A 27,687-nucleotide genomic window follows, 5' to 3' on the forward strand; every position below is an offset into this window, starting at 1 on the left:
GTCTGTTCTATTTGAGTTTATTCTGTGTATGTACATTTGTAACATTGCACCAACAGCATGTTGCAGAATAACAAAGTCAAGAGTAAACATTAGAAAGGGTTCAATCATCATCAGACAAGAAGTCATCAGCCTCCATAGATTCTTCCCCTTCAGCAGCATCACTGTCACTGTTGTCAGCTTTGTCCCAGTCCTTCAAGTTGGCTCCCATCATGTAGTCATCTTTTAAAACATCCCATTTGCCTGAACTGTCTGTAGCCTGAGGTTTCTGATAGTTTAAAAAAAAAAAGGTGCATACGTTTCTAGAGAAAGATAATCCTGCAATGATTTAATGACAAAACACTGACAACTATTTCTAATTAATAGCACATTTTTTTAATGGCATGCAATACACATTGATATTTCAATGTTGTTATAGCCAGGGCATCTATAAAATTAGCTAAACTGGCATGTGGCCTCAAATAGCCTCAGACAACAAAGTCCAGGGTTACACTCTCACCATAGGTGATGAATTTCTAATCTATTTTGCTATTCAACAGAGTTTTTAAATGAAAAGCAATTTTTTTTAAAATGCTTTAATCAAACCATTTTCAAGGATTAGTAAAGAAGCAATTATTTTTAATTGAAACTTACTTTTGGATCTTTCTTCAACAAGTCCAGAAATTTGCCTTTTGTAAACTCAGACATCACTTGGTCTTTTTTTCTCTCAGAAGACCCAACATAGGAAAGTTTTTCTTTTATCAACTTTTGATGTTCGTTGACTGATGAAAACAACTGGACCATACCTCTACATTAAAAAATGTTGAAAAAGTTTGAATAGTTATCAATAAGGGAAAAAAAAACTTAAAAGAAAATTAGCAGACTTTTTAAGCCCACTAGAAAAGTCAAAAAAAAAAATTAGCAGACTTTTTAGACCCACTAGAAAAGTAAAAAAAAAAAAAAAATTAGCAGACTTTTTAGACCCACTAGAAAAGTAAAAAAAAAAAAAAAAGTAAAATATCCCTTTTAGACTTGGCCATCAACGGATCTGCTCTTGAAGGTAGATTATGTAAAGGGCATCTGTTTCTATGGCCAATGGTTATATATATATATATATATATATTCGAGACAAAAGGAGCCATATATAATATATATATATATATATATATATAAATATATATATATATATATATATATGTATTTATTTATTTATTTCGAGAAACAAAAAATAAACTAATATTATCAAAATACAAAACAAGAAATGTTTATTAATGAATTTATAAAAAAAAAAACTTACTGTGTGGCTATTTTTTTTAGCTTTATTTCTTTTGGATTGTCAAGTACTGATGGTATTTTTCTGCCCATAGATTCCCAAATTTTTCTCTATAAAAGAAAATCATATCAAAATAGGAAACGAATTTATAGGCCAAAAACTATAATAAAATTAATAGAAACTATATCAATACTTCGATAGATGCATGAAAGAAAAAAATAAACATGTTCATATAAAGTATAAATCTGAAAGTCTTCCAGATTGAGCTGTGCTAAAAGTAAATGTGCAAAGACGTAGAAAAATATTTTGTTGTGTTAAAAATTAGAAATGTAAAAGTTGCTTTAAAGGAAAAGATTATTTGAGGGATTTTATTCTAATAGTAAAATAACATTAAATACATAATTTAATAAATGATTAAAAAAAAAAACACATACTTTTTCCTCTTTAAAGTAATCGCTTTCTTTATTTGATTTTGTTATTTTACTTTTTGTGGCTGCTGTATCCTCTTGTTTTTCTTCTCTGAGTCTCTTCCTCTCAGAAATGTCTTTTATAATTTCTTTATTTGTTTTACCTTTGGCTAACAGGACTCTGTTACTTTTGGAAATGTCTTTAGATAAAATCCTGGCAATGACTCCAGCCATGCCGGACTTCCCATCACTTTTCTGGTGCCCTTCTTCTGAGTCCTTATCTGATTCTGATGAAAGCCTGTCTTCATTCTCACTTTCTGCACCAGAGTCTACAAAAAAAAATAATTGTAATCCAAAATTAAATTCAAATAAAAGATACAAATACAATTATTTGTTTAATCTAATATATATAGTCAATTGTTCTCTCTCTCTATTCTCTTAGAGAGCATTTTACTATCTATATTAGATTAAACAGGGAAAGACTCTGGAAGAACATGTCTAATACTGATACCCTTAAAAATTCAGAACCACGTTGAGACTCTTTTATGATGACACGAAGGCTCATGTTCAGGAGAGTGGCGGACCATCAAAGCCCTTCGCGGTAACAAATGGGGTAAAGAAGATTTATGTCCTAGCACCCACACAGTATCATATTGTTCACTATGCTAACAGATGCATTCAGAGATAGTGATAGTAATTGAATAAATTTAACATACATATTTGATAGGGGCCAATCAACCCAAGGTGTTCCAAAGCAAAATAAAAAAAATAAAATAGCAACAATTAGGGACCTGTTATTTGCTGATGGGCAGGCAACATCTGCAGGATGGAAGACTACTGCATCCCTAAAAGACTCGAAGAAAAGGAAAGCGATCACAAGTTGGATAAAAAAAATGGTTCAGGGACACCCACATGGCATCTCTGAAACCCTTCAACATTGACCCTGACACCTGGGATGATAGAGCATCATGGCACCTTGCTGTGAGGAGTGGCGCAAAAATTGCAGAGGACAAGAGAACAGCGCTGGCAGAAGAAAAACATAAAAGGCAACTGACACTACCTCCAAATGGAGTAACCTGCCCAGTATGCAGCCAAACATTCTGGGTTCACATAGGACATAGGCACTAAACTTCTGTGAAAAGTCCTCATGAATGACTAAAAACTAATGAGGTCATCATTGAACTATGATGGACGAACTATATAGATCTACATCTATCTATGATATTGTAATAACTTAAGGGAGGCGACTCAACGATATACAGATATTAATTCACAAGTGGACATCACAAACACAAAGAAACAATGTCTGCCTTGAGCACAGAGCTCTTCTTTATAAGTTCTTGACTTGGGCGGATCTCCCTTATTTGCCTAATATCAAAATTCCTTTCTCGCCTAGTTCTTAGCAGTGCACCTTTCGTAGAACAAGATGTCAGAGTGCGTCAAGGAGGTACAAATCAGAGTTACAATATATATTATAAATAATATTAATATTTATTATAATATATTAATATATAGAATATTATAATATATATAATATTATAATATATATATATTATAATAGATGGCTAGGCGTCACTAGGCCTTAGTCAGAAGAGTGGAACCCCCAGGCCCAGGCCCAGGGAATAAGACGCAAAGGCCAAAGGAAAGATAATGATGATGATAATGACTGTAATTAGTCACATTTAAAGTAATCTAAATACAGATTTGAAATTTAATCTAAACTACTCAAAGTCTAATTTATAATTTTATTAACTTTAAAATAAAAATATCATAAATAATATAAAAGATGTCCAACCTTCTGAGTTGCTGTCAAATTGTACAGCCTCATTTTTATTTTTAGTCATTGTTTATTTTAGATTTTAGACCTAGTTTATATATATATCTAAATATATAGATCTATATATTTACACTTCTGTCTTACTACACTTAGATCTAGACTCGTCTTAGGCCTTATATTATACTATAGATCTAGAATCACCGACACCAATCATGTCCAATGTGTTGCAGATCTTGTATGATTACAAGAGCTCTCCTGAAAACATGACAATAAAACAGGAAAAGTATTCATTACAGTATAAAAGTATAACTCACTTTCGAAATGAAAACAATTGACTATATACTTTTAAAAAAATAATACTTCCTAGAAGTAATGAAATGTAAGCCTACGCTTCTACACTACAGATATATTTAATAAGGTTAGAAAATAGTTTCAATTAATAAAAGCGGGATTCTTGTTATTGTTTGTAAAATGATTTATGGTATGATTACTATGATTAATGCAGAATCAAAATAATATTCATTTGCACCAAAAATAAAAAGATTCAACAACAAATGCCACGCCCCCATCGTCTTATAAGTCAGATCTAATTTGTATTGTTAAGAGTTAATTTCTTATACAGCGTATTGTATAAAAAAATATTATTGGTCAAAAGCTATTTTAAAAGTGTGTACAAAATGAAAACCGTGTACATATTAAGCTAATATTAGCAATTCAATAGCCTTGAATAGCTTTAAAAAAAAAAAAAAACTTAAGTTGAATAACAAACTTTGGCTAATTATTATTATATAGTATATAGGTTTAGGTTAGGATGGTCCAGTATCATAGATTTTAGAGTATGAGCGAATTATTTTAATCTATAAAATATAATTATAATTTGGAATTAGATTCTTCATAACCTTAAATGTTAGCTACTGCATTCATACTTTTATATTAGGTGTGTAGTTTTATAAAGTCGAAGGCGAAAATACTTTTATGCATGGGAATTTAGAAAAAAATTTGTAAAAAAAAAAAAGTGGTGGAGGGTGCTCATAACTAATAAACTGTGATAACCAATGATGTCTAGACTCAGTAGAATGGGGAAAATATTTTTAATTCGTTTCTGTATTATTCATTTAATTTACACTTAAAGGATCTTAAAAGAAAACATTAGCTTTATATGAATAAATAAATTATTTAGGCCCTATTTATATATTAAAGCACTAGGGGTATATGATATGAAGTTATCTAGCACAGAATTCAGTTGAAACTGATGTATCTGTCAAGACATCTTTGAAATAGACTGTGGGAAAAAAAAATCAGCAAGTAGAGGATAGATAAGATGCACTGATGCTCACTTGATGATACATGATGCCTTAGTGCCCTTCAGAATTGGTAATAATAAATTATCAAGGTAAATGCTTTTTAATCAGGCCCACTTTTTCGAATTATACAATGTGTACATTTTTATTTCATTTTATATAATACTTTAAACTTTTCTGGTCTGTAGGTTACAAAATGGCATAAGTTATAGAATTTAAAGAAATTAATTGCTTTCTCTGCTGATGGAAAGAAAAAAAAATCTAAAAATGGATGAAGCCAATGAAGCTATTACAAACTTAGGAGGTGTAACCACAGAAAGTAATAAAGACAATACAACCATAACAAAACAGATATCTTCTGATGATCAAAAAGAGAAACCTCTGGATAAAGAAGTAAGCTTTTTAAAAAGAAGACAAATTGCTCCAAATTCTAAGACAAACTAAATATATTTTATATTTATTGCCTACTACTGATTATCCAAAGACAAATGTGTGTGTGTGTAAGAGGAATGGACAAGATTATAGCTAAAGGTATTCTGATTATTCTATGGGAGGAACAAAGCTAAGCTGTTTTATCCTTTAGGGCTACTAGAATTCACATGGAAAAAAAAAATATGAGAAGGGGTGTATAAAGTGGGCTGTTGTTTTATAGGATATATAACAAAAGATTTCTAGTAAAACAAAATGTACCATCTTTTTCAGTGTAGGAAAGCACACATATCAGCTTGTATTTTATATAAGTTGCTTACTTTTTCATAATTTTCTTTTTTTTTTTTCAGACTCTTCTGCTTGCTGGCACTCTCATTCTTGATGCCAAAGGAGGAAGAAATTTAGAATACATTCTGAGGGAGAAATATGTCAGGTGAATGCCATTGAAGTAGAGTATTTCTATTTTTACAAGTATTTAATATGGATTTATAGATGTACTTTTTCTGTGTCAAAGAATGAAAAAGGTACATTAACATATAACCATATTTGTATTTTTTTGCATATTTTTGTTTCGTAGTGCCGGTGATTATAAATTTAAGAACAAATATGATTAAAATATTGAATTCAGTGAACTAGCTCTTATTGAAAATGATGATGTTTTCCCAGAAAAAAAAATAATTTTCACATTCACAAACACGTACACCTTTCACATATTCAATCCTTGCACCTTCTTCAATCCTTGCACCTTCTTTTCTTTGTTCTTATTATACATGTCGGAGGGTTCAGATCAGTAATCCCAAATCTGAGATGAACCGCACAGTGGCTTCCAGATCAGGCAGTTCTCCGTATAGATCTAACTTTAACTGTTTTTACATTATGTTCAAGTTAGCATTAATTTTATTCTTTTCATATACTATTTATATATTTAAAATATTGTAGAGACCTATACTATTTTAATTGTTACTGTATCAGAAAAATATTGCATACGTTTCAATCAAAGCTAATTGAGTCTCCTTAAGATTAATGTTTTGTGAAATAAACCCAGATTATTGCCAAATGAAAGACTCACTCATGTAGGCCTATTAAGTGTAGACTAACTGTGCGACTCAAGTTTTATAGTCTTAAAAACATGTAATGCCAAATAAATATTAAAAGAAAAAAAAAACATAAACTTTTTATACAATAATTAATTAGCTACGTTATATAATATCGCATTGAAAAGAGCTAGATCCTGGAAGTTTATTATACTATCTTGTGCTTAAATGAATTGTGTGGTCTTGATTAATAAGAAATTGCTGTTCATGAGTAAAAGTGTTGCCTGACATTATTAGATTGGATTTTGATTGGAAATAGTTAATCAAAAGACAATCAAATAGTTAATCAAAAGACAATCAAATCATTAGAATGGGTGTATATTCTTATCTTATAAATTACATATGCTACTTCAAAAGGGAAAATAATTAGTTCCTACACATATGTATGTATATGTAGTTTAATCAGTGGCTTGGAATTAGTTTACTGGCTGACTCAGACATTCCATTCCATGCTGTAATAATACTAGGGAAGAAACGTCGTTGTTGTAGTAATGACCTAGTATATGGAATAAAAAATTAGCCTTTATCTTTCTTTTCTGAGTATTTTATTAGGTTTTGTATATGTAAATTATCCAGTGTTTTATGTATTATTTGTATTCTACTTAACTTGTTAGTCTTCTGTCCTGAAGGGTCTCTAAATATTGGAAATAATGATTAAAATTAAAATTAATTAAAATAGGGTACATACAATAATAATGAATTGTGTGACAAAATAATGTGTAGGAATATATATGTATTAATTGTTCACTATATGATAACATTTTGTGTAAGTCAAAAAATGTATTTCTTTTTTATTCTGCAATATTTCAGATCCTACATTTGGTATAACTCATTTTATCTCAGATGGGCTTTGTATTTCTGTTTAGCTTTCAATTTAAGCCTTGCTCTATTCGAACATCCAGCAGTACCTGGTGCATCGATTCCATATTGGGTAAAATTATGCTATTTTTTTTAACCTAACAATGAAATGTGCATTTTATTTATAAAGCTGTCTGTCTCTATCTGTCAGTAGGGTAAAAAGTTTGAACATGTTTTTTCTCCTATTTCCCATCCTCGGATCAAGTTAAAACTTCAATTATTCTATGAACCTGACAAGACATGAATCAATGATTAATAATTTTGTTTGATTTTGAAATAAGGGGGATAAATGCTTACTAATGAAAGATGTTGATATATATACACATTTTAACCAGTTTTTTCTCCACTTCCCATTCTCAGGGCAAGTTGAAATTTTGTACATATTCATAGTCAATAACAATCCAAAAATTAACCAATTATTTAATGAATTAGTACTAATTAATTTTTTATTTAACAAAAAGGGAGCTAAACCCTGTAATTTTCAGAAAAATAGCAGTAATTTCCCCATTTGATAAGCTTTGATTTTAAAAAGTATTGTTTTTTTCTATTGCTTGTTTTCTAAAATTAATTTGTTTCTCTAAACAATCTCCTTTGAGATCTATGCACTTTGCCCAGATATATTCCCACCTCTTCAACATATACAAATAGTAGGCCTATTTAGCATATTTCCTAAGCCAAAAGAGAAAGCTGCTAAGTAGTAATTAAAATACAAAACAGTTCTTAACAAAGTGGATGGCATTATTACATAAAAATCTCTGTCCTAAGAAATAATAATTAAAAAACTGTTTGTTACATGTTACATTGTTAGGTCAAAAACCTTTCAGACCAAACTCATATCTAGTATGTATGTATATATGTCCCAAATACAAATCAAAACCGTTTGACCAATCTTGATAAAACTTGGCTTAAATGTTCCATAGCTCATAGCGCAGACCTTAGTGTATGATTAATCAATAATGTCCCTCTCACAATCGGAGGGTCCCAAAAAGATAATAAGTACCTAATTGTATCTCTATTAAAGAACAAAACTTTTTTTTTTAATCGTGTAAACCTGTTTTCACAATATTTTATATTAGAATATGAATATGTTGACTGAACAGGTTAACCCATTTTCACACTCTACTTTTATTTTTGTGGCAATATTTTAAAAATGTAAAAGGAACATTCTCTGTTTGACATATGCCTAGATCTTAGTTCAATCCAGTAGACCAATAATATCCAAACTAAGGCCTGCAGGCTGTGAGTCATATCCGGCTAGTAGCCTACTTTCTCTAATTTATGGCTGCATAATTATGGCTTGCCAGTCCATCCTGATCAAAAATAATAATTGGATACCCATTTTCTTTCAGGGAACTATGATTATGGAGTTAGTGTGTCTGTGTTATTTTACCTTCAGGCTGTCTCATGCATTTTACTTCCAGTATACTAAAGTTTTTTTCAAAGATGCTAAAAACATTTGTGTGCTTGTTATGATTCTGGTAAGTATAGCATTGAATATTTGTAGACTAGCTGTAAATTCTTGTTAATATAACATTGAATATTTGTAGACAAACTGTATATAGATTCTAGTTGTATAACATAGCATATGTGTAGACTAACTGCTGTGTATAAATCTTGGTAAGACATGGAATATTTGTATACTAACTATAATATATATATAAATTCAAAAAAGTTCCTACATGGATTATTACCTTCAACACTCTAAAGATTTGAACTGCCATTTAATGTTAAGAGAAGAATTTGTGACAAAAAATGTTAGACATGACCAGAGAAATGTCAAGTACATCAGTCACAATTTTATTTAATATTATTTCAATTCTTTCCTTTTAACTTTCCCTGAATATAAAGAAAAAGAGTGACACATTGGTACATAACTTTAATCAATAATAATTCTTCACATCTTTTTGGGATTGGCAAAACGATGATTCTTAAATGATATTTTTTTAAATTTTTTATTTAGAGGTTTTATTAGGCTGTATTAAAATTTCTACAGAGAATATGCTATTCAATCCATCATGTTGTTTTATTTTTTTTTTTTTCAGTTAACAATACTAGACATGATAAGTTACATTATTTGGAGCAATGTGGACACTGATGTTCCTCCCGTTAGGTGGTCCAGACCACTGCGTCCATTGTTTATCATTAATTTTCCAGATGGAAAACAAGTACATACATTGGATCATTTGTTTAGGTTTAGCTGACATTAGTCTTCACTGTATAATTGATATATCATACTTCTTGTACTTTAGCTATTGGTACCTCATTGTATGACTAATACTCTATGTGTACTTCATTGTATGACTAATACTGTATGTCTACTTCATTGTATGACTAATACTGTATGTCTACTTCATTGTATGACTAATACTGTATGTCTACTTCATTGTATGACTAATACCCTATGTGTACTTCATTGTATGACCAATGCTTCATATTTCTTATTGTTTACCTACATGTTTTTCATTGAATGACATGATCCCAGGCCTATTACACTGTGCTAACTATTTGACATAATGCAGTCTTCATAATTAATTTTGTTTATTGTGTTTTCTGTTTAGATCCGCCGAGCCTTCAGAAACATACGACGAACTATCCCAGACATTGTAAACGTTCTTATTCTGTTTCTTAGCAGTGTTTTGTTATTTGGACTGTTTGCTTTGAAACTTTTTAATAAAAGGTTTGCTTTGTACTTGAATTTTTAAAATAATAATAGCAATATTGTAAAGCTATTTTTTTTTTATCAAAGGAGGCTTTATTGACTTTAATTTAATTTTTCAAATAATTTTTTAATAAATCACTTGTAAAATACTTTTTTTTTTGTTTTTCAGAGGCTTTAAATATCCAAATGGGGAGCCTTATTTTAGCAATTATTTTGACAGTATCTGGGATCTTTATGTCTTGGTGACTACAGCCAATAATCCAGATGTTATGTAAGATTCAATTTAAACTTATTACAGACTCATATACTGATCTTTTTAAATTATTTTTTTTCAAATTTATAAGTAGGCCAAAAAGTATACATAAAGATTTAGCTTAAAATATTTAAAGGATTTATCTCCTGTTACATAGTAAAATGGTCTAAACATTGTTTCTTCTGCATATTGTCATTCTCACACTGCTGATTGTAAGTCCACTGCTGCTTTATTAAAGTTTAAATGTTCTTACTTGCTTACAGGGCCAGATTTATGACAATTTAAGACTGTGCAGCTGCATAGGTCCTCAACCTTTAGGATGGCCACCACATTTTAAAAATTTAAACAAGTTATCTGTTTTGAGAACATAAGACTCGTATTGACTTATTAAAAACAACACACCACTATGAATTTGTACTTTAATAGATATTTTAATCCCATTTACAGAACGCACAATGTTAATACACAATGTTAATAACAATATTAATACACAATGTTAACACACAATGTTAACACACAATGTTAACACACAATGTTAATAATGTTTCTTTATGTTCATTCCTTTTCCAGCTTCACTTTCTTTTCTTATATCCTCTTTCAGCACACATTAACACCATATTGCACTATGGGGCCCAGTGGCTGAGTGATTAAGTGCTTGGCTTCAGAACTTGCGGTCCTGGGTTCAAATCTTGGTGAAGACTGGGATTTTGAATTTTCAGGATTTTTAGGGCGCACATGGGTCCACCCCTCTAATGGATACCCAACTTTAGCTGGGGAAAGTAAAGGGGGTTGGTCATTGTGCTGACCACTTGACACCCTCCTTGTTAACTGTTGGCCAAATTGCAAAGAAACAGATGACCTTAACATCATCTGCCCTATAGACCGCATGGTCTGAAAGGGGAACTTCACTTTTTTTTTTTACATTCACTATGCTGTGCACCAAAACAAAAACATATTCATATTAAATATAAGAAAATAAAGGAAATGAGAATAAATTAACATGTATTCTAATTCTTGCTTCACCAATGTGACATGCTTTTAGATTTCTTAACATTATCAAGTTCATTGAAGAGAGTATGGGCCAACTAAAAAATCCTTCACATGACTTCCACTTACTAAAGTTGGGCACTGCTTGCTTTATATAAACTGTCACCATCACATATTTCTTAGTTTGTTGGACCACTGGGGCATCACACAAGATATAAACATTACTAAAAAAAAAAGTACTCACAAATCAAAACACTATCAACATTTTGAAAAATAAAGCATTAAAAAAATACCTTCAAAAAAGTTAATATTTTGAAAATAATTTCCTTTGAGATTTTACCAAAATAATATTTTTATAGTTGTATTTTTTTTTAGTGAATTTTTTTGGTTTGAAGGCAGTGTTCTAATACTTGATGTGTGTATTTGTAAAATGGCTTCCGAGTCACATGGTTTGTTCTTCAAATTGCCATCACAATGATCCAGAATTTGAATCCTGCCTTCTTACATCCTCTGCCATCCTGCAGGAGGTTTTGACCCAGGATGTAAAAATCTTCATTTCTGAAGGAACATCTGAAATTTATAAAATGAAACAAATTGTGGTCGAGAGGCTAAATATGCTTGAAATTGGCTTGGCTTGGCTTGGCTGACTATGAAGGGGGCTCGAGGTTCGACACCCAACTTGAGCAGAGTTGTGTTTACTGAGTGCCTAAAGACAGCACAGAAAACCTTCTCCCAGGTACCACCTCCTCCCACTGGTCCACAAATGTGATTGGACCATAGCGCTCTGAGCAAGCTATAAGCATGAAAGTAGCACTATATAAAAGCTATAATTATTATTACTATCATTTATTAAAAAAAAACAATAACAAAATAATTCTATAATTAAATGTTTTGGTGAATAAGTGTTAACAATTGTCACTTTCCACCAATATTGTGTGAGCAACAATGGAGGTTGTTTTCAAAGTCATTCATTTCAAACATATTAAGAATCATTCTTCTGTATGCTTACTCCAGGATGCCTGCATATGATGAAAGTAATTGGTTTGCTTTGTTCTTTGTTATCTACTTGATTATCTGTCTCTACATCTTCATGAGTATTGTGCTGGCTACAATCTACAACAACTACAAGAAAAACTTAAAGGTTCTTATTTTCTATAACATTTTTAGCATTTAAATATTTTAAGTTTTCGACAAATTAACGAAAATATATGCTTAAAAAAACTGTTTTAAGTTCAATTTAAAAAATGTGTCAATTGTTTCAAACTGATATTATGGAACAATTTGCCTAAATCAGCTAGGAAAACCAGTTTCGTAGAAGAATTAAAATCTCAAATTAACTTTCACAGCTACGTTAACACACATGGGTATGCGTAGGACGTATTTATCTATTCTTTTGGAGGAACATCTGTTATTAAAAGATAAGAATTTCTGACCAGTTACTTTTTCACCATTTCAGAACGAGGTTAAACAAGCAGTTTTTCAAAAGCGTAAAAAATTAGCTAAAGCATTTGATCTTCTGAAAGTGAAACACAATCATCATGAATTCGTTTCATATTCCCGATGGACACAACTAGTCACCATCATACTGCCTGGCCGATCTGAGACACACACTGACCTTTTGATGAAAATACTTGATCATGACAATACAAATGTTTTAAGTAGGTCGACATCTTTTCTTCTTATTATATAACTTTTTTTTTGCAGTGTTATATGATGTGGTATTTTCTTTGCAGAGTTATATGATGTGGTATTTTCTTTGCAGTGTTATATGATGTGGTATTTTCTTTGCAGTGTTATATGATGTGGTATTTTCTTTGCAGTGTTATATGATGTGGTATTTTCTTTGCAGTGTTATATGATGTGGTATTTTCTTTGCAGTGTTATATGATGTGGTATTTTATTTGCAGTGTTATATGATGTGGTATTTTCTTTGCAGTGTTATATGATGTGGTATTTTCTTTAACTGAATGAATTACTAAATTTGTTTCATCCAAGATAGAAATAGAAAATTTATAAACTACTGTATTCAATATTTTTATTATTTCTTGTATTCTATTCAGGCAAGAAAAACTTTCTGAACTTAGCTGACCTTCTACAGGTTCAGCTGACTGAAGTTAAAGATCGACTGACGCTATTAGAAAAACATTTTCCATCCATTTATAATCATCGCATTAGTGAATATTTCAAGTTTTTTGTCAGGCACAGGTTAAGTTTCTATTCAATACATTTTATATTATTCTAATTTTCTTTTTTGAAGTAACGTCTGTAATATATAAGATAAATATTTTAATTTTTTATGCTGCTAATTTAAAAGGCTTCTTTTTTTTTTTTTGTTTCAGAGTATTTCGCTATTGGTTTGATTTGCTTATAATTGTGAATGCTGTGTTTATAGCCATTGATTTGGATGCAGCAGACTGGTTTTTCTTGGCCATGTTCACAGTTGAAATTCTGTCAAAACTCTATGTTTTAGGGGGGAAAGAATTCATGTCCAGATTTTGGAATATGTAAGTATAACAAATGAATATTCACATTTGACTAGAGTAACACCCTTAGTAAAATCTCTAAATTTAGAAAGCCTTCAGGACAGAAGACTCAAAAGTAAAGTAGCAATTAGACATAAAACACTGAACCATAATCTTCAAATACAAAAACAAAATTTAATAAAATACTCTGAAAGACACAAAGATAAAGGCACATTCCTCGTCCCATATGCTAGGACAAATTTGTACAAATACTCCTTCTTCCCTAGTGCTATTAGAGCATGGAATGGGTTGCCTGAGCTAGCCAGGAAAACCAGTGACTTGGCAGAATTTAAGTCATTGGTTAATATGCATGACTAAATGCATGACGCGTAGGATGTAATCATCTTCTTTTTTGAAGTAACGTCTGTATTATATAAGATAAGGTATGATACATTAGAAAATTTAGCATCTTATATTTCAATACTATCATGCAAACATTCTGGGCCTATTCAGACCTTACAAGCCATATGAGAATGCACAAAAATGCAATGCAAAGCATTCAGCCCCCTGAATGACAAAAGTGGTCATCATTGTATTAAGGTGGATGAACTATATATAACAGTGTTTCCCAAACTATGCTCCATGAGGCCTGATTAGGTGTTCCATGAATTACTGGAAAAATTAACTAGTAGGTCAACACATGAATTAATCTCCCTAAAAAAAAAAGTGCTCTGCTAAATACTCAGAATGTGTGAATTTAAGTTTGGGAGCCACTGATATATATCATGAAGAAACTAAGTGTATGCTAAATAACTATATAATGACAATCATGATATACATTCTAATTATTTATTTATTAGTTATGCGTTCAAATGATTGATTACTAGATTATACATCTTATACATCATAGAAAACACTTTTTAACTTAACACACTCAGTGATCCAACGCACTGATCATGTTTGTGTTGTGACATGCAGATCTTGCCTCTTTTCATTTGTTTCTGTGGTGATATGGCATCTTTCTGTGATTATATGACAGTTTTATCAGCCCTATATTTTTATTGTTGAGATTGTATTACTTCTTGTATGATGCAGAGCTAAATTGGCAAACGTAAGCATTAAACATAATCTCTTCCTAAAAAAATGGAAATTATTAAGAGCTATGACCTAGGGGAAACTCTGATTGCTATTTCTTAGATTTATGGCATTTCACGACATACCATTTATGACATTATAAAAAATAAGGGGAAAATAGCACATTTTGTGAAAATACATTAAAGACACCAAAAGAAAAGCTCTTCAATGAAGCTAATATCCCCAATATGAGGAACTCTATTTCCTCTATTTTTTTTAAATATATTTTAGCCTTGAATGTCTAAGAGAATGTCTTATTACATCATAATTAGAATGTTTGGGATGTCTATCAACCAGGTCCAGCTTCAGAAGTCCCCCAACGGGACTGACCCAGCTCCACAAATAACTTGGCCACTTCCTTAATGTTTTATGTTGTTGACCACCTCACTTACCATGGCACTTGCCAATGATGCGTCACTGTCTAGAGAAATAAACAATCATTTGCCAATAGTGCTTTTGGTCACCTTCTATTGAGAGTATGGCTGAAAAGGTGTTTTCATTTATCAACAAAAATCAATGTTTGTAAAGCAAAGGTTCCCCGTCACTTTTTTTATGGCTCTGAGATCTAGTTGCTCTATAGAAGGTATCTAAGGCTTCTTGAATGTTTCCATCAATGGTGCCTACGCTCCATAATGAGGATACGCTGGCAGGACTACCTTACAAATAAGCATGTTATGCTGGAGGCCAGTGTGAACACTATGTGCACATACCATTTGACAGCTGCACTGGGTTGATTGCTTATTCTGCATGGGGGACAAATGCATGCCAAAGGCATTCTATTTTGGCAAGCTTAAAGGAGGACAGCATAACAGAGGTGCTTCCCCATGAGCAGCATCAAGATAAACTCAGCCGCCATTTTGCCCTCACTGGCCTAGTTAAAAGTAGCTGGCAGTGAAACACACATTTGAAGCCAGAAGAAAAGCCCTTGAAGAAGACAGGCACAGAAGACGTAAGAAAATTTAAATGGACCCCAGTGGGCAATGGTTTTGTCTGCATCAGATATGGAAAAAGATGTGCAGGCTGCAACTGGGTCTGCCTGGTCATAGGAAACACTGCACTCATCATTAATCTTTGGAATCAAAGACATGGCCATTATTATTATATTATAACAATGTTCATGATGTATACAGTTAAATTCTTTGAAGTACAGCTAACCTTTGGTAATTTGGCGTTTTGTTTACCAGTCAGCCACCATGCCCCCAGCTGTTTTTAAAAAGTTCCCCTTTCGGACCTTTTGGTCTATAGGGCAGATGATGTAAAGAGCATCTGTTTCTGTGGCTTACGGTTAACAAGGATGTCATGTAGCCAGCACAACGACCAACCGCCTTTACTTTTCCCCAACTAATGTCAGATACCCATTAGAGCTAGGTGGACTCAGAGTCACCAAAAGATCCCGAAATTAAAAATCCCTGTCATCACTAGGATTCAAACCCAGGACCCCCAGTTCGGAAGCCAAGCGCTTTACCAGTCAGCCACTGCACCTCCCCCAGCTGTTTTTACTTGCCAAAATACATCCTTTCAGAATGTCTTACAATAAAATATTCTAAATTTGTGCTTATTTTATTTATTTATTTTCATCTGAAAAACTCAATGCACTCACAGTAATTCTAATAGATTTGTTGCTTACATTTCAGCTTTGATGTTGTTATCATTGGAGGGGCATTTGTAGCAACCATCATTGAATATTTAGACTTTGGTTAGTAAACCTATTTATTGAAAAAATGTATTGCTAGTTAGGCATATTTTTCAAGTGCATTTTTACTAGTCAATTATATTTTATTACAAAGCTTATATCAACACATTCTGTCTGTCTGTCTATCTGGTAAAAAGTTTGTACATGTTAATTCTCTCACACCCATTCTCGGATCAAATTGAAATTTTGAAATTTTTCATTTGCATAGACAAGATATGAATCAATTTTTAAAAATTAACCAATAATTCAATATAAAATTAATTTTTTTGTTTGATACCAACAAGGGAAATTAATCCTATAGTATTCACAGATATGGTGAAATATGTAGGGCTTCATCCCCTTAGATACATGTTATTTCTCCCACATCCATTCTTGGATTAAGTTGAAACTTTAAACAATTATTTATTTCACTAACAAAACATGAATCAATTTAAAATTTAACCAATTTGTGAATAAATTATTGGTAATTAATTATTTTTTTTATATCAAATTAGGGAAATAATTTCTACATTATTGAGAGATATAGTTGTAAGTGCAAAGTTCTTTCCTTAGAAAAAGGACTTTTTTTTTGTTTGCTTGTTTTAATATTAGATTATTGATTAGCAGGAAAATTTTATATGCATTCAATTTTTTATTTGAGCTTTTCTTTATCAAACAAAGTAATAAAGTGCATTTTGTTTTCTATGAGATATGGGGATTTTTTTTATGTTTGCTTGTTTTAATATTAGATTATTGATTAACAGGAAAATTTTATATGCATTCAATTGTTTTTTTTGAGCTTTTCTTAATCAAACAAAATAATAAAGTGCATTTTGTTTTCTATGAGATATGGGGCATGGTTGCATGGTTTTGTAGTATGCTCTCTTGACTGTTGTCTTAAAGGTCCCTGGTTTGAACCCTGCCTACGCCATCCTGCGGGAGGTTTGAACTATGATGTAATTTTCTTTGTTTCTGAAGAAACATCCACAACATGTAAAACACATGAAAACAAAACATATATTCAACTTCTTATGCATAGAAATTATAGTAGAGAACTTTGATCTTAACCAAAAGAAGCTGTGTATTTGTTGTAATAATATGTGGATAATAAGATACACTTGTTTAAAAATGGTTGAGGAAAAACTGACTTGATATTAAGTCTGTCTTCTCATTTCCTGTACAGATAATAAGGAAAGTAATATAAAAGACATACTTCTGGTTCTTAGAGTTGTAAGATTGATCAAATTATTTGGCAGCATCAAAAGGTACATCAGTTCTTTGTAATCCAATATTTTAACATTATTTATTTAGAACTTTATCAATACTACTTCATTCATACATCATTTGACCTAAAAAAAAACTCTATTTGTTCTCTTCATAATGATAGAACATAATGAATTAAAACATAATTTAATCAATTCTTTCTATTAATATGTAAACATCATATTTTATTCTCTAGATTCAAAGTTATCCTTCAAACGCTGATAAACATTGGACCCTCTTTTTTCACTTATGGCGGAGTTATTTTTGTAAGGTTACAAAATTTATCGAAAATTTAGCTTTGTACATTTCTAAGAATCATTATTCTTTTTTAGTTTCTTAGCTAAAATTAAAAAATAGGTTTTAAAAATGCCATTGCTCCATATACTGGTATTTAAGTTTTTATAAGTTAGCTATAATTCCATAGGTTTTCTATAAGCTATAATGCCATAGGTTTTCTATAAGCTATAATTCCATAGGTTTTCTATAAGCTTTAATTCCATAGGTTTTCTATAAGCTATAATTCCATAGGTTTTCTATAATTTCATACATTTTCATTAAAAAAAAAGTTCCCCTTTCAGACTGTGCAATCTATAGGGCAGCTAATGTAAGGGTCATCTGTTTCTGTGGCCCACAGTAAAGAGGGTGTCATGTGGCCAGCACAATGATCAACCACCTTTAATTTCCCCCAACTAATGTAAGGTACCCATCAGAGCTGTGTGGGCTTGGAAATACCCTCAAGATCCTGAAATAAAAAAATCCAAGTCTTCATCAGGATTTGAACCCAGGACCCCTCGTTTTTAGAAGCCAAGTGCTTTACCACTCAGCAACATTTTTTTTTTTAATTGCATTGCTACATACCGTATATTAGTATTTAGTTTTTTAGAAGTTTGCTATAATTCCCTAAGTTTTCTATAATTGGATACATTTTCTAAAATGTATTTATTTTATTTTCATAGGTTTTCTATTATTTCTTTGCCATTGTTGGCATGGAGATCTTCAATGGTTATATAACTTACTATGGCTATGACAGTGAGATGCCAGACACAGCTTTTTGTGGCAACGTCAAGTTAAATAACTCTATCTTCTACCGTGAGCACTATTGCAACAACAACTTTAATGACATACTGAAGTCTATGGTCGTTATGTTTGAGTTGACTGTTGTTAATCAGTGGCATGATATCCTTTATTAAGTACCAGTACTTTCTGAAAATTGTGATTCTGGAGTTAATCATTTTCTATACAATATTTGTGATATAAATGTATATAAATATTTCTTCCAAAAAGAAGATAATCATTTGTCCTACGCATTTGATGTGTCAATCTAGTCATGCATGTTAATTAATGACTTAAAGTCTGTGAAGTCGTTGGTTTTCCTGGCTGATTCAGGCAACCCATTCCATTCTCTAATCACACTAGGGAAGAAGGAGCACTTATACAAATTTGTTCTAGCGTATGGAATAAGAAATGTGCCTCTATGTTTGTGTCTTTCTGAGTATTTCATTAGGTTTTGTTTTCTATTTGTAAATTAAGGTTTGTATTTTATGTATTATAGCTACTTTACTTTTTATTCTTCTGTCCTTAAATGTCTCCAAGTTTATATAAGTGCTCTGTACACGTATGGGGAAGTTATTAAAACAAGGTCAGGTTTTTATTACTAGGTGTCACTAGGCTCATGTTTAGATTTTAAGTCTGACTTTAATTAAATCGTTTCTTCCTACATTAATTAAAAATAAAAGTATGCTGCACTGAGCTCTCTTTCTAATAATACTGCACTAAACAAATATTCAAGTTTTGATTGTGATCAGTTATTTGATTTTTTAAAGATTGTATAACCAAATAATGTCAGGCTTGAGTGTCATCTTTTTTCACCTCTTAAACACCTTGGCTAGGTGTACAAATAATTCAAGCTATTCAGTTCCTTAACTCTTATTTACTTATTGCTTCTGGATTTGTGGCTGTCACCAGCAAGGTTGCTCGACTCTACTTTTTTGTTTTTCATCTAAGTTGTGTTGTCATCATTTTGAAGTAAGTTACATACAAATATATTTTTTTTGTTTTAAAAATTTCAAATAATCCTTCAGAAATGAATATTATGCACTACAGAATGGCAGCAGGCTGTTTTGGAACTCAGGACTATCATGATGACAAATCTGAAGCACATTCTAAACCAAGAGACAACCAAGTTGTAGTAAGCTTCAGGCAAGAGGGGCTTGTTAGTACTGGCTGGCTTAGGAGAAGGAAAATCCTGAATTCAAACCCCTGCTGCCTGCAGCTATACCCAAACTTGGGAAAAGCTTTGGAAGTCAACCCTGAGGAAAAATCAGGATCTGGGGATCCTTAGGCAGTTGGAGCACAAAATGCTACATCTTGGCAGAGCCTGCAACGCTGCTGATTCCAAACTGTTTTGGCACTTGCTGTTACATCATTTGCAAGGAGAGGGGAGCACTGCAGTTTGGGCCACATAGCTAATGCCCAGGCATTCATCTCATAAATGCATATTCGCATGTTCTAGCTACTTTGTGATAAAGTAACATGTTTGTTTTTCATTGTTGTTGTGTTTTTTACATTTTTAAAAATATTTTTTCTTCATATAGTCCTAATTTACATTTTTCTTACAGTATTTTCACTGCCTTCATACTGGAAGCTTTTATTCTTGAATACACACTGCAAACAGTGCCTAGATTAGAGTCAGTGGTGGAATCAAAAATCAAAGAGTTGGGTCTGGGCATTGGCATGTATGATTTGATTTTTCCTTTCTTTTGATACTTCAAAAATAGATTATTAAATAACAATAAATGTATTAATGTAAATAACATTAATGGCATTAGTTGACAGTATTGACCTAAGAAAAAAAAAAAATTTTATTTGGTAGCTATACAACTAATAGGCCTATCTATGTTTTAGCATCGTATTTGATTGCTAATGGATTCAACACAGATTTGTATTGTAATAATATTTTTCATATATTGGTGCCAACTGTCACTGTTATAATAGATATTAAGGTTAAGCCTGAAATTCAGAGTAGACTGGTAGCTATCTTAGAGATGACTGATTTAAAAAAAAAACAACTTGACACACATTAAATGAAATGATAATTTGAACAAATAGAAAAAATAAATGTCATTTTAAAATCTAAACAATAAAATTATTTGTATATACACATATAATATGTATGTATGTATTATCATATAAAATTGTCAATATCTGTAAGTTTAAAGGCTAATTGTATAGAGTTATTTTCTTTCAGTTTTCAATCAAAAAACATTATTTGGTACTGTACTTGTTCAATCTTAGTACACAATGATGCCACATTTATTATTTATGTCACATCTGGGCTCTGGCTAGGAAATGGAAATGATTAAAACATACAACTATCAGTTGCATACGGCTGTCTCAGAATCCTGTGCTAATGGGGATGTTATTTATTCTCAAGAGTGATATTGGATTTGGCTATCCAATTTTCCCTTTAAAGACACTCGACTCTAAATATTTTTTAAAGTAATCAAATAGAGAAGTTAATTTTTGTGTTTATAGTATTATATAATTGCTAGAATTAACGTCTTTCTCTTAATAAACTTATTGATTGTTTACATAATTATTTTTCAACCTCCAAAGTGAAAGAAAATGTTTTCTTATATTGTGACTAGGAAAACACGTAAACATGCCATTCAAGGGCCTAGTGGAGATGAAATCATACTAGTGGAAGATGAACAGACTGAGGACACAGATGAAGTGGATAACCAGCAAGTTGAAACTGAGGACGTAGATAACGAAATAGATCTGTCCAAGGAAAAAGGATTAAAGTTCCACTTGAAAAAACACAGTGCGTGAGCTGCTATATTCATTTATATCATTTATTAGTTTGCCAGCTTTGGCATAAAAAAGTGAATTAATAATTAACAAAAAAAAATCTGACAAATAGTTTATCATCTGTAGGATAAATCAATTTTTGATGAAATAGTATTGACATTACATCTTAATATCATAGAATTATTTTTAATATCCTGGTTGTACAACATTTTTCAAACATTTTTTATTTAAACTAATTTTTTATGTTAACATTTTTTTTCCAGGTCGTAAAAAAACAGAAGTCCTTCTGCAACAAATGTTTCAAGGTGAGCTTGATGATGACGATGTTGATGACATTGAAACCTACAGCAAAGAAAGAAAGCTAACTCTTGAAGCATTTACTTAGCCAGGAATGACACGCTAAAGTTTTTAACTACAGTTCTTCAAATACTCAATTTACTCCAATCTATACTCAAAATTTATAATTCCTTTAGCATGATTTTTTACAATGTAAATATTATGAAGTCATATTTATTTGCTTAATACCAGTATTATGTATTTATCAAAGAAGTAATCACAATGCTTTGATGTTGTTATTATTTAAAAGACATTCCAGTTTTATTTGTGACTATAGTAATGATGGCCATTCTGGTTGCTGTTTTAACGACATTCCAGTTCCATTTGCTAATGATTACCTAGTCGTTAGTGGTTGGTGATGTTGTTTTTTTATAACATTCCAGTACCCCCCCACATACACACACAGTATTGTATTTGTTGATGAACTCTTTTGTTGTTATTGTAGAAATGACATTCTAGTTTTATTTGTGATAACAGTAATGAAAGCCATTCTGGTTGCTGTTTTAACAACATTCCAGTTGTATTTGCTGTCGATGACCTAGTGATTGGTGACGTACCCAGTACTGTATTTGTTGATGACTACCTTAAAATATTACGAAATCAAAAGCTGTTGGTGTTGTTTTAATGATATTCCAGTTCTGTTTGCGAAAGTTTAACCTAGTAACTTACTATACAATTGTGATGCAAACACCAACAGCAAGATTAAATTGTCTATACAAAACCTATGTTCTTGTCCCCTCCCTCCACTGTTACATTATCTCAATGGAGTTTCTCTTCATGGTCCTATTGTAGTAAAGTTCTGTTTTATATTTCAAAATGAATATATATTAGTGATTTATTTATTTATTTTTTTTATTTTTTTTATTATAGCTTTTATATAGCGCTACTTTCATGCTTATAGCATGCTCAGAGCGCTTTTGGTCCAATATCTTTTGTGGACAAGTGGGGGGGAGGGGGTATCTAGGAGTTGGTTTTCCGTGCTGCCTTTAGGCGCTCAGTAAACACAACTCTGCCCGAGTCGGGTGTCGAACCTCGAGCCCCCTTCTAGGTAGCCAAGTTCAAGCACACTTGGCATCTCGACCACGCTTACCAAAGTTGTAACTGTATTCTAGTTGTCATTTTTTTTTTTGCATCACTGCCATGTAACTGCAGTCAATAGATTGTTGTCTAGCTGTATCATCAGATGACTTGCAGTTGACAGATTATCATGTAACTGCAGTCAATTTATTATTTTTCTTTCTCAGCTGTAACATCTAAAATATATCTAAAATGAAATGGTGGTTTCCAGATTAAGCATTTGTGGTCTCATTTTTTTCTTGAAAGGGATATTTTAGAACCAGTAGTACAGCCTTGAAAGTTTATTTGTCTTTTTATGGTACAAGTTTGTCTTTTTATGATGCCACTTCAAATGGGGGGGTGGAGGGGGGGGGCTGAAATGCTTGTTCTGTTTTGTCATCTTCAAAAACATTTGTTGCCTCATCCATTTCTACCCTGTTCAGGTGTAAATATTAATTATTGATCATCGAAAAAATAGATTGTACAATGCTTCATTTCAAGAATTTGTATTTTAAAGTTTATTTTCAATTACATTTTTCATCTCTTCCATATGGAGCAATATTTCTGACTGCTTAAACTGCTTTTTTTTTTAATGTTTATTGATGGTTTTATTACTCTGGATGTGTGTACCAGCTGAGATCCATCTCAAAATAGTCTCTTTGTTGTTAATGTTGAGACTCTTTTATATTGCAAACATTTCTTCAAAGAAGAAAATATTTATGTCAAGTGCTGTCTTGAGTTACTTGATTTAGAGAGCATCAGTTTCTTATTCAGAAATACAATGTTTGCTTAGAAGGACTTTTATAAAGATTATATTATTTTCTGTTTCAAGTGCTGCATATTTGTGTGTCTATTGGGCTTCAGTTTTAGGCTCAGTGTTTCACTTCATGTAGAAAGTGATGTGTCAGTGTTTCACTTCATGAAGAAAGTGATGTGTCAGTGTGTAACTTCATGAAGAAAGTGATGTGTCATTGTTTCACTTCATGAAGAAAGTGATGTGTCAGTGTTTCACTTCATGAAGAAAGTGATGTGTCAGTGTTTCACTTTATGAAGAAAGTGATGTGTCAGTGTTTCACTTCATGAAGAAAGTGATGTGTCAGTGTGTAACTTCATGAAGAAAGTGATGTGTCATTGTTTCACTTCATGAAGAAAGTGATGTGTCAGTGTGTAACTTCATGAAGAAAGTGATGTGTCATTGTTTCACTTCATGAAGAAAGTGATGTGTCAGTGTTTCACTTCATGAAGAAAGTGATGTGTCAGTGTGTAACTTCATGAAGAAAGTGATGTGTCAGTGTTTCACTTCATGAAGAAAGTGATGTGTCATTGTTTCACTTCATGAAGAAAGTGATGTGTCAGTGTGTAACTTCATGAAGAAAGTGATGTGTCAGTTTGTAACTTCATGAAGAAAGTGATGTAGACATTGATTTCTATTCTTTCATCTATCAAGACCAGGATCGCTCTGGTGATTTGTTTTATTTTACAGCTCCTGTCATCCACAAACCACTTTTTGTGCTCCATTTTGTTTTAATTTGGTTACAGAAAGTCATGCTGTAGCAATTCTATATAGTTTTTTCAGGACACACGATTCATTCACAGTTTGTAAAACCTATTTTTGTCTATTAATGTCCGCCTTTTGTTGTTTTTTTTTTGCTTTTAATGTTGCATTTTCCAAGTGAGTTTCAAACTGGTGAAGGCTGTAGCTTTTGCGTCACTAGAGAGCTTCTCAATTTATCAAGAGATTTCCATGCATAAATTCTTTGTGCTAATGTTTGTAAAATGTTTTACACGTTTCAGATGTTCCTTCACAGTTGAAGATAATTTACTTCCTAGTCCAAACCTTCCACAGAATGAGGGGGAATGGGAGCGGGCAGGATTTAAACCCAGGACCATCAATAAGTCCCAACGACGGTCCAGCACGCAAACCACACATAGGCATAGTCAACTGCATAATATTTATTCTTGACTTTCACTGGTAAATTTAGTTTCAGATCGTGAGTATAAATTCAAAGAGTGGTAATTGCACAACTCATCATTGGGGAAAAACAATTTCTTGTGTTTACTGTACAGCTTCATTTACTTTGCATGACAACTATTGCTTTGTTTAACATTGATGATTTATTGTCATCTTGGAGTGAAAACAAACTAAAGATGGCACAAACATGAAACATTTAACAGCAAACAGCTCTAGAATTAAATAGTTTTATGTAGAGAATATACAGTAAAATAAAGATTGGCTTTAACCAGGGCACAAACTGCTTCTCATTTTGAAACTGTTTATCTAGAAATATTGTTACTTTTAATAAGTTTGTTTTTCAATGCATAAAACTCTGAGATTAACAATGAAAATATTTTCTTAATTAGTGTATATAAAACTATATATTTAAAGAACAGTCATCTATGTATTACTATTCTGTTATCTTACACTTACATCATATAATTATTTCAAATAAATTTGCCTTGAGATTATTCTATGTCATTTTTAAGTATTCTTTATCCTGCTGGTATGTACGATTTTGTTCACTTGCATTTTATTACCACTTACTTTTTGTTTCATGTTTAAAAATGTATATTTGTATTTCTTTACAAATGAGCTCATTGCAACTTGTGATAACCAGGGAGAGTTGTCTCAGCATGACCTTGGTCACATGACTTCTTCTCACTATGGCCAAAGAATTGATGTAGTCTACTAAATAAATGTCTTTGTTCTTACATTTAAATTTGTCTCATATGTGCCCTTGGTTTTTTTTCCCCCACTCATGCTGGTCATTATATAGCTAATAATTTATTTTTTAATACAATGACATCATTGTTGAGTATTTCAGCATTATCTCACCTAACTATGTAGTTAATATTTGTTCAGCATTGTCTTTACCTAACTATGTAGTTAATATTTGTTCAGCATTATCTCACCTAACTATGTAGTTAATATTTGTTCTATATTGTCTTTACCTAACTATGTAGTTAATATTTGTTCAGCATTGTCTTTACCTAACTATGTAGTTAATATTTGTTCAGCATTGTCTTTAACTAACTATGTAGTTGATATTTGTTCAGCATTGTCTTACTAACTATGTAGTTGTTGTTTGTTCAGCATTGTCTTTACCTAACTATATAGTTGATATTTGTTCAGCATTGTCTTTACCTAACTATGTAGTTGTTGTTTGTTCAGCATTGTCTTTACCTAACTATATAGTTGATATTTGTTCAGCATTGTCTTTACCTAACTATGTAGTTGATGTTTGTTCAGTATTGTACTTTATTCAGTATTATTCTTTATCATTATTCATTTTTACTTTTGTTTTTTTTTGTATCAATATGATAGCTCATTTATTTCTTTGCATGTCAAATAAAGTTAATGGAATTGTCCATAACTAATAATTAATGCATTTTAATATTTATGTTTTTTTTTTTACTTTATTTTTTACTCACATTTTATTATAAATGCCAAGTCATTTTTAAACTATAAACTAAATGTTATTTAAACAGTCGATTCTTACTACATACCAGGTCAGACAAATGTTCTTTATTTATGTTGTCCAAAGATTATGGAAATTGTTCATGAACTTAATACAGATTTTTAAGAGTTTTGTATTGTGTGTAGCTATCTGAATAATTTTTACGTCTTTTTCTTGTTAAAATTTTTAATTTGATGCAGTTTAAATGTATTCATAAAAAAAATTAAGACTGGTTGATTTTTTTTATATTTGATTGTCCTTTCTGGTATTTTATTAGGTCATTACAGAGTTTGATGCAGGAGGGTGAATCCAACAAATGTTTCCATAAAATAATTTACCCATTCACTTGTTCATAGAATGACTTTTTGTGCCTTGTCTTTGAGATTAATTTGTCATTTTAACTCTCATGCTTATGTCTGTTATGTTATCACAGCACATTGTGCCTACATTATGTCTGTTAAGTTATCACAGCACATTGTGCCTACATTGTCTGTTAAGTTATCATAGCACATTTGCCTATATTATGTCTGTTAAGTTATCACAGCACATTGTGTCTACATTATGTCTGTTAAGTTATCACAGCACATTGTGCCTACATTATGTTTTCTATGTTATCACAGCACATTATGCCTACATTATGTCTGTTAAGTTATCACAGCACATTGTGTCTACATTATGTCTATTAAGTTATCACAGCACATTGTGCCTACATTATGTTTTCTATGTTATCACAGCACATTATGCCTACATTATGTCTGTTAAGTTATCACAGCACATTGTGCCTACATTATGTCTGTTAAGTTATCACAGTACATTGTGCCTACATTATGTCTGTTAAGGTATCACAGCACATTATGCCTACATTATGTTTGTTAACAGCTCTTTATAAATAAAAAAATATTATTTACAATATTTTATAATTAAGTGAAGGCGCAGTGGCTGAGTTGTAAAGTGCTTGTTTTTCAAACCAATGAGTCCTGAGTTAAAATCCTTCTGAAAACTGGGATTTTTAGGGCACCTTTGAGTCCACCCAGATCTAATGGATACCAATTGAGGAAAAGTAAGGGCAGTACTTCATTGTACTGGCAACATGACACCCTCATTAACCCTGGGTCACAACTAGATGATCTGCCCCATAGATCGCATGGTCTTAAAGGGGAATTTTATTTTTTCTTCCTGAGCCCAATTTTTTTAAAAAATGTAATTTTCCATTGTCGCCCTGAGTGCCCCATGCCATACATTAAACTAGTCCAGAACCTCTACAATGAGGCCACTAAATAGTGCGGTGTACTTAACTACAACATTGGGGACTGGTGGGATGAGACAAGGCCGCCTACTCTCACCAACTCTTTTCAATATCTTCCTGGAAAGGACAATGGAAGATGCTCTCGAGGGCTATAAAGGTACTATAAGCTTTTGGGGAACGTGTGCTTCGCGGATGACATAGATGGCCTGACAGGGACAGAAAAAGAACTAGCTGACTTG

General features: G+C 31.7%; 2 protein-coding genes across 3 annotated transcripts; one reads left to right on the forward strand and one right to left on the reverse strand.

Moving 5' to 3' along the window:
- On the reverse strand, positions 1–3,690 carry LOC106057225 (RRP15-like protein). Its single transcript, XM_013214340.2, has 5 exons — positions 3,452–3,690; positions 1,684–1,985; positions 1,274–1,359; positions 631–784; positions 1–265 (listed from the first exon to the last, which is right to left on the reverse strand). The coding sequence occupies exons 1-5, from the start codon at positions 3,498–3,500 to the stop codon at positions 101–103; spliced, it is 756 nt and encodes a 251-aa protein (XP_013069794.2). The 5' UTR covers positions 3,501–3,690; the 3' UTR covers positions 1–100.
- Positions 3,691–3,775: 85 nt separating this feature from the next.
- On the forward strand, positions 3,776–26,545 carry LOC106057223 (two pore calcium channel protein 1-like). 2 transcript variants are annotated; one of them, XM_013214335.2, is made up of 21 exons: positions 3,977–4,099; positions 4,634–4,826; positions 4,923–5,127; positions 5,514–5,596; positions 7,068–7,188; positions 8,465–8,593; positions 9,158–9,280; positions 9,674–9,792; positions 9,944–10,045; positions 12,029–12,155; positions 12,471–12,672; positions 13,075–13,219; positions 13,354–13,518; positions 16,245–16,306; positions 17,466–17,547; positions 17,742–17,811; positions 18,502–18,721; positions 19,480–19,570; positions 20,164–20,280; positions 21,193–21,368; positions 21,619–26,545. In XM_013214335.2, exons 3-21 carry the CDS (start codon positions 4,978–4,980, stop codon positions 21,738–21,740), a joined length of 2,406 nt encoding a protein of 801 aa, XP_013069789.2. In that variant the 5' UTR covers positions 3,977–4,099; positions 4,634–4,826; positions 4,923–4,977; the 3' UTR covers positions 21,741–26,545. The 2 variants fall into 2 exon arrangements, with proteins under 2 accessions (XP_013069790.2, XP_013069789.2); XM_013214336.2 differs by lacking the exons at positions 3,977–4,099; positions 4,634–4,826 and adding an exon at positions 3,776–3,851.
- The last annotated feature ends 1,142 nt before the right edge of the window (positions 26,546–27,687 follow it).

The sequence above is a fragment of the Biomphalaria glabrata genome, chromosome 3, assembly GCF_947242115.1.
Source record: "Biomphalaria glabrata chromosome 3, xgBioGlab47.1, whole genome shotgun sequence".
Taxonomy (NCBI): domain Eukaryota; kingdom Metazoa; phylum Mollusca; class Gastropoda; family Planorbidae; genus Biomphalaria; species Biomphalaria glabrata.